We start from the raw sequence: 12732 nt of genomic DNA, 5'->3' as shown, positions 1-12732 counted from the left end.
GGGGCCAAACCAGGGTGCGGAGTCTAATGAGACCCCAGATATTCACCCTTTAATCCCTATACACGGATCTGGACTATGCTGCTCGGAAACCCCCACGTCGCTACCCATGGAGTAGTCTCCCTTGGAGACGGCCAACGTTAACAGGTGTGGTAAAGAAAAAGCAGTCGGTATGCAAGGTCAGGCATAGCAAAATTCAGGGCAGGTGGCAAAGGTTCATCACGGGTAACAAGCAAGAGGTCAGGACAGGCAGCAGGTTTTGCTCCATTGGCTATGATCAGACAGAGGTCAATCACAGGAAATCCAAACAAGGTAATACTCAGGGTATCGCTAGTAAGCGAGGAGGAACCTAATTGCTCAGACAAAGTGTCCAAAAAAGGGAGGTGCCTTTATACCCAGGGAAAGCTGGGTGGATAATTTGATACACACTGACCCTTTTTTAAGGGAAGAAGCACGCACACTACAAAGTGTTCGAGATGCAGGAAAAGAGCGGCGGCGATGAAGGCTGCGACCAGACCGCAGTGAAGAAGGGAAGCTGCGCTGACCAGGAGCCAGAAAATGGTGTGGAGAAGTGAGTATATGGCAGGGGGATGCGGTGGTCGTTACAATATAATTATTGTGTAACGGAACCCAAAAAACAAATTATTAACATTTGAACCAATTCTTAATTTGTTATACAGTGCTAAGTATTTTCGGAAAACGATATTACAGTGTGCCTCCATATGAGATGATATCAATACATAGTTCATTCTGGTGGTTTGCATAAGAAGCAGGACAACTTCCAGCGACAGAATACAAGTCATAGCCAAACTGGACTTCCATTTTATATAATATATAACTACATGATCCGTTTTACACTTAAAAGGATTGTCTCGCAACACGAATCCCTTTTTATATGCCCTCTTAGGGCATATGAACTTCATAGAGGGGGGCCCTGCTTGGACCCCCCTTCTATGTGTCACAACAGAGAGCCGCTTTGGCGAACGCATTGCATGCTTACATTACAGGCCTTTCAAGTGAGGGAAAATGTATGCCTAGACATGGCTTCCCCTGGAAATAGCAGCTGATCTCTGAGCGTTAAATAAGCCTGACTGCACCAGCTTCTTTTTAGGGTATATTCACACGCACTGTTTTCAGACTTAATTCGGGCGTTTTACGCCTCGAATTACGCCTCAAAAAACGGCTCCATTACGCCTACAAACATCTGCCCATTACTTTCAATGGGTTTTACGATGTTCTGTTCCCACGAGGTGTCATTTTACGCGTCGCTGTCAAAAGACAGCGCGTAAAAAGACGCCCGCGTCAAAGTCACCTCTTGGGGCGTTTTTGGAGCCGTTTTTCATTGACTCCATTGAAAAACAGCTCCAATAATGTCCGTAAAATACATCTGAAAATCAGGAGCTGTTTTCGCTTGAAAATGTATTTTGCTGCTGTGTGTGAACATACTCTTAGAAGTAGTTTTTTTCATGGGACAACCCCTTTAAAGAGTGACGGCACTTTCATTAAACTTTTAATATGTCATAGAGACATATCAAACATTTGGATCGAAGGTGCAGGAGCGCTTTGCTCCTTTGGCTGTGATCAGCGCTCCTTGTCTATGAGAGCCGTCTTCAGCCTGACAGGGAGTGCCGATTACAGGATGCTGCAAAGAGCTCATCTAAGGGTTTTGCACCCGTGTTTCAGCAACGGTGGGTGTCTCAGCACCTGGACCCTCACCAATCCAAATTTTCGATATGTCTCTATGACCTATCAAAAGTTTGATGAAAGTGCAGTTACTCTTTAATGAATCTGCTCTGCAGTCAAAACCATTCCATTCTGGTGATAGGACTGGAAATATTCAGACTTTCTTTGAATCAGTATTGTAGAGATTAGTATACATGTTGTCAACTGTACGCATATCTTTCTGTAGGTCTAATATTTTTTTTGTAGTTCAGTCTAATTATATATATATATATATATATATATATATATATATAGATCGATAGATAGATATCTTTAACGGGATTCTGGGTTAATAGAAGGAGATCTGCTACTAAGACCATTTCTCATACTGGAGGAACCGCCACATCTCTACACTACATGGACAGCACATAGATTTCCATGAGAACTGTATAATGTCCTCTTTATTTCTTTTAAGGTAGCATTGTGGTGGTGCTGCAGCTTGCTGCCAAGTTCTACAACAGATACAGATGATTGCTGGGGTCAGCTTGGGATCCTCCTAATGTATAGGGGCCAGCCAAAGCGGACAACACATTTTAAAAGATGTATCTAACCTTAGAGCAAGGGTGGGCAAGTTACTATAGATGCTTTGATCACTTCGGGTGCCAGTTTTGTTTTTGGAGTAACAAGACAATAAGAGGTCCCATAGGCATCAAAAGAAAATAATGTCAAAGTTTGGGCACGTTTTCTGGTGCATTGGGTTCTTGGGATTTTTCCAGCCCTGCCTTAGAAGATTAAACTATAAGAAAATAATTTGCAATGAATAAGAAGATAGCTGTTTATCAGGATACAGAGGCCTAGTCATAGTAACTCTGTAATAGTATTTTTTCAATGTTTGTTCCTCTTTGTACATTTATGAAAAGAAAAAAACTTAGACTTTTAACAACTGATAGAAAGGAATGGGAATCTATTTAAATAATTCTGTGATTTTAATACCATTGTGTAAAAAAAAGTAAACAGCGAGAATCTAATATTCTATTCTACAGCTTATTGGGTAAGAATTGGTTCAGGAATGATGGGTGTGATAATTACACAATAATCATAGTTAACCCATTCCTTCCACTTGCTGCCTACATATACTTTTGTAACAACACAAATGTGTGGACTAAGTAAAGACTAAATATAGCCAGCTACCCATGGGTTGCTTTTGTTGCTAGGTCCTCCTTTTTTTCCCCGTATCTTTTGAAGGATAGAGTAGTGTTCATAATGTAATAAGCTGTCATTTACTTTTGATCCATTATTGTGCATTTGTAGCCTGGTACACTAATTTGGTACATGGTTTTATACTATGATTATTTTGTTGAATTTCTGTTCTAATTACTCTCACATTGTAATAAATATAACCTATGTACCTTACAATAACAGCCAGAAACATGTGACAAAGAGATACTGTAGATTAAGTACATCGATAGTGTGTAAAGTATGCAACTAGTGCTGGTAAGAATGCTGGAGACCCTGTTTGAGCAAGAAGCTGAGAATAATAATAATAATAATCTTTATATAGCGCCAACATATTACGCATCACTTTACAATTTAGAGGGAACATAAACAAACTGTATGGACATATAATGGACTGTAAATACAATGAGTGACATAACATTTCCCAAATATAGGAAAAATACTTAAAATTCTATTGAACCCATACAGTGTCCTGGAACTTCAAATTATTTTCGGGTATGGGATCTGTTACCTGTATTGCGTGGGCCTAGGTTTTTTATTATCTTCGTTATCTGAATCATATGATATAATTGGATATGTTAAGAATTGGCACTACCCATCATAACTTTGCCTGCCCCTGGAGCTCTCTACAGGGACTGTATGAACTTGATGATTATAACACATTCTTACCAAGTAGTATTTTTTTTTACCTCTTTTGACTTTTCTGGTTGATGGGTTTTAAATAAGAGATCCAGATTCCATATCTGTACTTTTGAATTCCTGGCTGCCAACTATCTGACTGTAACTTCCCATCACTCTAGATTAGGAGTACAGAAGAAGGATTACTGGTGGTGAACGAAATAGTGAAGCGTTACATCTATGGCTGCTGCTGGTGGTTTAGTCTTTATTATCCCATCGTAAGGCTTTTCCATCCTAATTACATTAAGCCTGTGCTCCTGGTTCCAGGTAGTCTATCCTTTTGTGAAGTTACTTTTCTCAGCTTCAAGAATTTGTATGTTTTGCTTTGCAACTGCCAATAAAAATGAGAAGCAGAATTTCTACAAACGTGCATATAAATTTACAGTGTTAGCTACGCAATAATGAAATCTGTATGCTGACGGGTTTTACCTTCATTTAATAGGAGAGTTTCATGTAAGAAATGTGTAGATCAGGATCAGGTGTGTCTGTGGCTGTCTCATGTTTGACATCTACCATATGATATTACTAGAAACTGGTAAGAATAGCAAATATATTCTATGTACCCCCAGAGTAAAAAATAAAAAGGGCTCCGGTTAAAAAATAAATCTAATAGACTGTGTCCTCGCTTTTTCTCTTGTCTCCTCAACCTGCACATTTTGGCCTTTCAGCTTACTTCAGTGGACTGTGATTGTATTATATTTATATCCGTGACATATGATATCCACACAACTGAAGGTTTTGTTATTGAATAAAAAGTACCGTACTTTGCCTATATTCTAGATGAAACATAGACTTCCCTGTATATTCTGTTTCATACGGATAAGCAAACATAACATGTTGCCCAAGAGTTGCATGCGGCCCGTAATGCCTTTCTGGGCAGCCAGTTGACTGTTTGTTTCCTGTATTGTCTGTTAAGTATTCGCAGAGGAGAAGAGGCAGGTTTTTTTTATATAGTAGCATTATTAGGTTAGGGCTCTATCTTGTTTTTATTTGCCACACCAATGACACTATGGGGCATTGAACCAGGGCTGCAGTATACCATCTTGTCTCAACCATATTTCATCCCACACGTGGGTAAAATGAGTCCGTGTTTGACTTTGACAGCTTGCGATGTTGCGGCGTGCTATGTGATATGAACTGCCTGTAAAAGAAACAACCAGTTTGGTTGTGATCATTTATTCTGCCTTGCCTTGTGGTGTTCGTAATTGTCTTTTAATGTTTTTGTTTCTGCTGCTGTGTGTCTTTGACCGTTACCACATGTATAAATTACTCTTACTCCCTTAATACTCTGCATTACTCATTGCCACGTATATATTTAAAAAATAAAAATGCACAACCCTCCTATATTTATTTTGCATGCCATGACTTTTCTACACAGTGCAGTGAAGTTGATGACCGGATATAATTCTCTTTCATAATGGTATTGCTGGATGAACTCCTCATATATCTTTATAAAATCTGAACTAAGATGTGTTGAATGCTTCACATATAAAATATTGTACAATTTATAGAGCCAGTTACTCTCCCTCACTGTATCAACAGTTACTGCAAACAGAGTGCTGTACTTTCCATTCACTTATTTTTTAACTTCAGCATCATTCACATATATAGCACAAGTATTTATTATAGTATATATGGAATGCAGTTATTATTTTCTCTCACCCTCAGAATTCTGACAGGTCTTTTTTGTTTACAGCTGCTATTGCCCCTAAAGATGAATTATTCTATGGTTTTCTAAGACCCTGGTTGGGTAAGTTGTGTGTAATATATATATATTGTCAAAATTATATATATTTATTTTCATTGTGCACAGAAAAATAAGTATTTGATCCCTTTGGCAAACAAGACTTAACCCCTTCCCTCTTTAGCCACTTTTGACCTTCCTGACCGAGCCTCATTTTTCAAATCTGACATGTGTCACTTTATGTGGTAATAACTCCGGAATGCTTTCACCTATCCAAGCGATTCTGAGATTGTTTTCTCGTGACACATTGGATTTTAAGTTACTGGCAAAATTTGCTCGATATGTTCAGTATTTAATTGTGAAAAACACCAAAATTTAGCGAAAAATTGCAAAAATTAGCATTTTTCTCAATTTAAATGTATCTGCTTGTAAGACAGGCAGTTATACCACACAAAATTGTTGCTAATTAACATCACCCATATGTCTACTTTAGATTGGCATCGTTTTTGAACATCCTTTTATTTTTCTATGACGTTACAAAGCTTAGAACTTTAGCAGCAATTTCTCACATTTTCAAGAAAATTTCAAAAGGCCATTTTTACAGGGGCCAGTTCAGTTGTGAAGTGACTTTGAGGGCCTTATATATTAGAAACCCCAAAAAAGTCACCCCATTTTAAAAACTTCACCCCTCAAAGTATTCAAAACAGCATTTAGAAAATGTCTTAACCCTTTACACATGTCACAGGAATTAAAGCAAAGTAGAGGTGAAATTTACAAATTTCATATTTTTTTGCAGAAATAAATTTTTAGTACAATTTTTTTTTATAACACAGAAGGTTTTACCAGAGAAATGCAACTCAATATTTGTTGCCCAGTTTCTGCAGTTTTAGGAAATATCCCACATGTGGCCGTAGCGTGCTACTGGACTGAAGCACCGGCCTCAGAAGCAAAGGAACACCTAGTGGATTTTGGGGCCTTATTTTTGTTAGAATCAATTTTAGGCACCATGTCAGGTTTGAAGGGCTCTTGCGGTGCCAAAACAGTCAAAATCCCCCAAAGTGACCCCATCTGGGAAACTACACACCTCAAGGAAATTATCTAGGGGTACAGTGAGCATTTTGACCGCACAAGTTTTTTACAGAAATTATTGGAAGTAGGCCGTGAAAATTAAAATCAACATTTCTTCAAAGAAAATGTAGGTTTAGCGAATTTTTTTTCTCATTTCCACAAGGACTAAAGGAGAAAAAGCACCGTAAAATTTGTAAAGCAATTTCTCCCGAGTAAAACAATACCCCACATGTGGTAATAAACTGTTGTTTGGAGACACGGCAGGGCTGAGAAGGGAAAGAGCGCTATTTGGCTTTTGGAGCTCAAGTTTAGCAGGAATGGTTTGCGGAGGCCATGTCAAATTTACAAAGCCCCTGAGGGGACAAAACAGTGGAAACCCCCCACAAGTTACCCCATTTTGGAAACTACACCCATTGAGGAAATTATCTAGGGGTATAGTGAGCGTTTTGACCCAACAGGTTTTTTGCATAAATTATTGGAAATAGGCCCTGAAAATGACAATCTACATTTTTTCAAAGAAAATGTAGGTTTAGCTAATTTTTTCTCATTTCCACAAGAACTGAAGGAGAAAAAGCACCGTAAAATTTGTAAACCAATCTCTCCCAAGTAAAACAATACCCCACATGTGGTAATAAACGGTTGTTTGGAGACACGGCAGGGCTGAGAAGGGAAAGAGCGCTATTTGGCTTTTGGAGCTCAAGTTTAGCAGGAATGGTTTGCGGAGGCCATGTCACATTTACAAAGCCCCTGAGGGGACAAAACAGTGGAAACCCCCCACAAGTGACCCCATTTTGGAAACTACACCCATTGAGGAAATTATCTAGGGGTATAGTGAGCGTTTTGACCCAACAGGTTTTTTGCATAAATTATTGGAAATAGGCCCTGAAAATGACAATCTACATTTTTTCAAAGAAAATGTAGGTTTAGCTAATTTTTTCTCATTTCCACAAGAACTGAAGGAGAAAAAGCACCGTAAAATTTGTAAACCAATCTCTCCCGAGTAAAACAATACCCCACATGTGGTAATAAACGGTTGTTTGGAGACACGGCAGGGCTGAGAAGGGAAAGAGCGCTATTTGGCTTTTGGAGCTCAAGTTTAGCAGGAATGGTTTGCGGAGGCCATGTCACATTTACAAAGCCCCTGAGGGGACAAAACAGTGGAAACCCCCCACAAGTGACCCCATTTTGGAAACTACACCCATTGAGGAAATTATCTAGGGGTATAGTGAGCGTTTTGACCCAACAGGTTTTTTGCATAAATTATTGGAAATAGGCCCTGAAAATGACAATCTACATTTTTTCAAAGAAAATGTAGGTTTAGCTAATTTTTTCTCATTTCCACAAGAACTGAAGGAGAAAAAGCACCGTAAAATTTGTAAACCAATCTCTCCCGAGTAAAACAATACCCCACATGTGGTAATAAACGGTTGTTTGGAGACACGGCAGGGCTGAGAAGGGAAAGAGCGCTATTTGGCTTTTGGAGCTCAAGTTTAGCAGGAATGGTTTGCGGAGGCCATGTCACATTTACAAAGCCCCTGAGGGGACAAAACAGTGGAAACCCCCCACAAGTGACCCCATTTTGGAAACTACACCCATTGAGGAAATTATCTAGGGGTATAGTGAGCGTTTTGACCCAACAGGTTTTTTGCATAAATTATTGGAAATAGGCCCTGAAAATGACAATCTACATTTTTTCAAAGAAAATGTAGGTTTAGCTAATTTTTTCTCATTTCCACAAGAACTGAAGGAGAAAAAGCACCGTAAAATTTGTAAACCAATCTCTCCCGAGTAAAACAATACCCCACATGTGGTAATAAACGGTTGTTTGGAGACACGGCAGGGCTGAGAAGGGAAAGAGCGCTATTTGGCTTTTGGAGATCACATTGAGCAGGAATGGTTTGCGGCGGCCATGTCACATTTGCAAAGCCCCTGAGGGGAAAAAACAATGAAAACGCCCAAAAAGTGACACCATTTAGGAAACTACACCTCTTGAGGAATTCATCTAGGGGTGTAGTGAGCATTTTGACCCCACAGATGTTTCATAGAATTTATTAGAATTGGGCAGTGAAAATAAAAACAATCCTTTTTCTTCAATAAGACGTAGCTTTAGCGCAAATGTTTTCATTTTCGCAACAAATAAAGGAAAAAAAAGAACCCAACATTTGTAAAGCAATTTCTACCGAGTACGGCAATACCCCATATGTGGTCATAAACTGCTGTTTGGGCACACGGCAGGGCTCAGAAGGGAAGGACCGCCATTTGGAGTGCAGATGTTGCTGGATTGGTTTCTGGGCGCTTGTGGGCCCAAAACAGTGGAAACCCCCCAGAAGTGACCCAATTTTGGAAACTACACCCCTCAATGCATTTACCTAGGGGTGTAGTGAGCATGTTAACCCTGCAGGTGTTTTGTAGAAATTAGTGTGAACTCGATGTTGCAGAGTGAAAATGGGATTTTTTCCACAGATATGTGGACAATATGTGGTGCCCGGCTTGTGCCACCATAACAAGACAGCTCTCTAATTATTATGCTGGGTTTCCTGGTTTTAGAAACACCCTACATGTGGCCCTAATCTGTTGCCTGGACAGTCGACCAGGCTCAGGAGTGAAAGCGTACCATGTAAAATTGAGGCCTAATTTGGCGATTTACAAAGTATTGGTTCACAACTGCAGAGGCTCAGATGTGAAATAATAAAAATAAACCCCTGGGAAGTGACCCCATTATGGAAACTGCACCCCTCAAGGCATTTATTAAGGGGTGTAGTGAGCATTTTCACCCCACAGGTCTTTTCCATAAATGAATGCGCTGTGGATGGTGCAAATTAAAAATTTATATTTTTCCCTAGATATGCCATTCAGTGGCAAATATGTCGTGCCCAGCTTATGCCACTGGAGACACACACCCCAAAAATTGCTAAAAGGGTTCTGCCGGGTATGACGGTGCCATATATGTGGAAGGAAACTGCTGTTTGGGCACGCTGTAGGGTTCAGATGGGAGGAAATGCCATTTGGCTTTTGGAGCGTGGATTTTGCTTGGTAGTAGTTTTGTTTGGAGTCTTACTGGTGTTTCCGTTTATAATGTAGGGCATATGTAAGCCGGGCGGAGTATATAAGGGGCATAGTCAGGTGGTATAATAATGGGGTAAAAAAAAACAATAAAATAATCCATAGATGTGTGTTACGCTGTGAGGCAATCCTTTCTGCACAGGCCGGTGTCGCACTGATATATGGCGTCCTTTATTATCCCCCGCACTGATCCACACTCCGCGCCTTTGTAGTTTGGGGAATTTTGCTAGGAAGTGTTGTCCTGGTATAATACGGGCACCGTCGCTTCCAGCGGATATGTTTGGGCCCTCCCTTTCCTGGTTCCCTAATTTTAGGTCCTTGATAAATCGCCTCTTCAAACAGAAGAAATGTTCCCCTCGGGCACAACTGCATATTTTTTTATTTCCTGACTTATTGGAGCCATAACTAATTTTATTTTTCATAGACGTAGCCGTATGAGGGCTGGTTTGTTGCGGGACGAGCTGTAGTTATTATTGGTACCATTTTGGGGTACATGCGACTTTTTGATCACCTTTTATCCTATTTTTTGGGATGCCAGGTAAACAAAAAAACGCAATTCTGGCACAGCTTTTTTCGGGTTTTTTTATACAGCGTTCACCACGCATTATAAACTACATGTTAACTTTATTCTGCGGGTCAGTACGATTCCGGCGATACCTAATTTATAGCACTTTTTTATGTTTTACAACTTTTTGCACAATAAAATTACTTTTGTAAAAAGAATGTATTTTTTCTGTCGCCAAGTTGTGAGAACCATAACTTTTTAATTTTTTTGTCGACGGAGGTGTAGGTGGGCTTGTTTTTTACGGGACGAGCTATAGTTTTTATAGGTACCATTTTTGGATACGTGCGACTTTTTGATCACTTTTTATTCTAACATTTGTAGGGCAACGTGACTAAAAAACAGAAACTCTGGTAACGTTTTTTACGTTTTTTTTTACGCTGTTCACCGCGTGCAATAAATAATATAATATTTTGATACCTCAGGTCGTTACGGTCGCGGCTATACCAAATACATATGGTTTATTATTATTTTTCAATAATAAAGGACTTGATAAGAGTAAAAGGGGGATTGTGTTTTATTTGATTACTTGAAACTTTTATTGTTTTCAAACTTTTATTATTTGCACTTTTTTATAGTTTTTTTACACTTTTTCTCAAGTCCCACTAGGGGACTTGACGGTCCAACGGTCAGATTTTTTTTTTTCTAATACATTGCACTACCTATCTAGTGCAATGTATTAGATCTGTCAGTCATTCACTGACAGCAAGCCGATTAGGCTTCGCCTCCCGACGGGGCCTAAATCGGCTTCCGTAATGGCAGAGCAGGAGACCATTGTGTCTCCTGTTGCCATAACAGCAGTCGCCAGTCCTGATTGCCTGTCAGGGCTGGCGATCTGCTAGTAACCGCTACGATGCAGCAATCGCTTTCGATTGCTGCATCGAAGGGGTTAATGGCAGGGATCGGAGCTAGCTCCGGTTCCTGCCGTTACAGGTGGATGTCAGCTGTACAGTACAGCTGACTTCCACCGCTGATGACGCCGGATCAGCTCCTGACCCGGCGCCATCTTGTCGGCAGCTACGGAAGCCGATCAGGCTCCGCCGCCGGGCAGATCTTGACCGGCTTCGGTGCTAGGCAGACCGGGAGGCCAGTATTAGGCCTCCGGTTGCCATTGCAGCCACCGGAACCCCGGCAATTTCATTACTGGGGTTCCGATGAGCTGCAAACACCTTAAGTGCAGCGATCGCGTTTGAGCGCTGCACTTAAGGGGTTAATGGCGGGGATCTAAGCTAATTTCGGTCCCCGCCGTTAGAGCCGGATGTCTGCTGTAAGATACAGCTGAGATCCGGTGATGATGGCACCGGCTCAGCTTCTGAGCCGGTCCCAAACATTCGGCGTACATGTACGGCAAGATGCGGGAAGTCAAGGCTTTCCATGACGTGCATGTACGGCAAATGTCGGGAAGGGGTTAATACTTGGTGGCAAAACCCTTGTTGGCAAGCACAACAGTCAGACGGTTATTGTAGTTGATGATGAGGTTTGCACACATGTTAGATGGAATTTTGGCCCACTCCTCTTTGCAGATCATCTGTAAATCATTACGATTTCGAGGCTGTCGCTTGGCAATGCGGATGATCAGTTCCCTCCATAAGTTTTCGATGGGATTAAGGTCTGGAGACTGGCTAGGCCACTCCATGACCTTAATGTGCTTCTTTTTGAGACACTCCTTTGTTGCCTTGGCTGTATGTTTCGGGTCATTGTCGTGCTGGAAGACCCAGCCACGAGCCATTTTTAATGTCCTGGTGGAGGGAAGGAGGTTGTCACTCAGGATTTGACGGTACATGGCTCCATCCATTCTCCCATTGATGCGGTGAAGTAGTCCTGTGCCCTTAGAAGAGAAACACCCCCAAAACATAATGTTTCCACCTCCATGCTTGACAGTGGGGACGGTGTTCTTTGGGTCATAGGCAGCATTTCTCTTCCTCCAAAAACGGCGAGTTGAGTTAATGCCAAAGAGCTCAATTTTAGTCTCATCTGACCACAGCACCTTCTCCCAATCACTCTCAGAATCATCCAGATGTTCATTTGCAAACTTCAGATGGGCCTGTACATGTGCCTTCTTGAGCAGGGGGACCTTGCGGGCACTGCAGGATTTTAATCCATTACGGCGTAATGTGTTACCAATGGTTTTCTTGGTGACTGTGGTCCCAGCTGCCTTGAGATCATTAACAAGTTCCCCCCGTGTAGTTTTCGGCTGAGCTCTCACCTTCCTCAGGATCAAGGATATCCCACGAGGTGAGATTTTGCATGGAGCCCCAGATCGATGTCGATTGACAGTTATTTTGTGTCTTCCATTTTCTTACTATCGCACCAACAGTTGTGTCCTTCTCACCCAGCGTCTTACTTATGGTTTTGTAGCCCATTCCAGCCTTGTGCAGGTCTATGATCTTGTCCCTGACATCCTTAGAAAGCTCTTTGGTCTTGCCCATGTTATAGAGGTTAGAGTCAGACTGATTAATTGAGTCTGTGGACAGGAGTCTTTTATACAGGTGACCAGGTAAGACAGCTGTCTTTAATGCAGGCACCAAGTTGATTTGGAGCGTGTAACTGGTCTGGAGGAGGCTGAACTCTTAATGGTTGGTAGGGGATCAAATACTTATTTCTCTGTGCACAATGCAAATAAATATATATAATTTTGACTAAGTGATTTTTTTTATATTTTTTAATATAATCTATCTCTCACTGGTAAAATTAACCTAGCCTAAAAATTCTAGACTGTTAATGACTTTGACAGTGGGCAAACTTACAAAATCAGCAAGGGATCAAATACTTATTTCCTTCA

The 12732-nt window shown here is 40.9% G+C and overlaps 1 protein-coding gene across 2 annotated transcripts in view; it reads left to right on the top strand.

The window, feature by feature from the left end:
* CYP4F22 (cytochrome P450 family 4 subfamily F member 22) overlaps positions 1 to 12732 on the top strand; it is a 94763-nt gene that overhangs the window by 49981 nt on the left and 32050 nt on the right. The window contains exons 3-4 of one of the 2 annotated variants that reach the window (XM_075853206.1): positions 3696 to 3840; positions 5270 to 5323. In XM_075853206.1, coding sequence (XP_075709321.1) covers positions 3696 to 3840; positions 5270 to 5323 — 199 coding nt within the window. The remainder of the gene's footprint in view (positions 1 to 3695; positions 3841 to 5269; positions 5324 to 12732) is intronic. The other variant, XM_075853205.1, reaches the window with a different exon arrangement.

Source organism: Rhinoderma darwinii, chromosome 2, assembly GCF_050947455.1.
Source record: "Rhinoderma darwinii isolate aRhiDar2 chromosome 2, aRhiDar2.hap1, whole genome shotgun sequence".
Lineage (NCBI taxonomy): Eukaryota > Metazoa > Chordata > Amphibia > Anura > Rhinodermatidae > Rhinoderma > Rhinoderma darwinii.
This window is presented reverse-complemented; position numbering and strand designations above follow the sequence as displayed.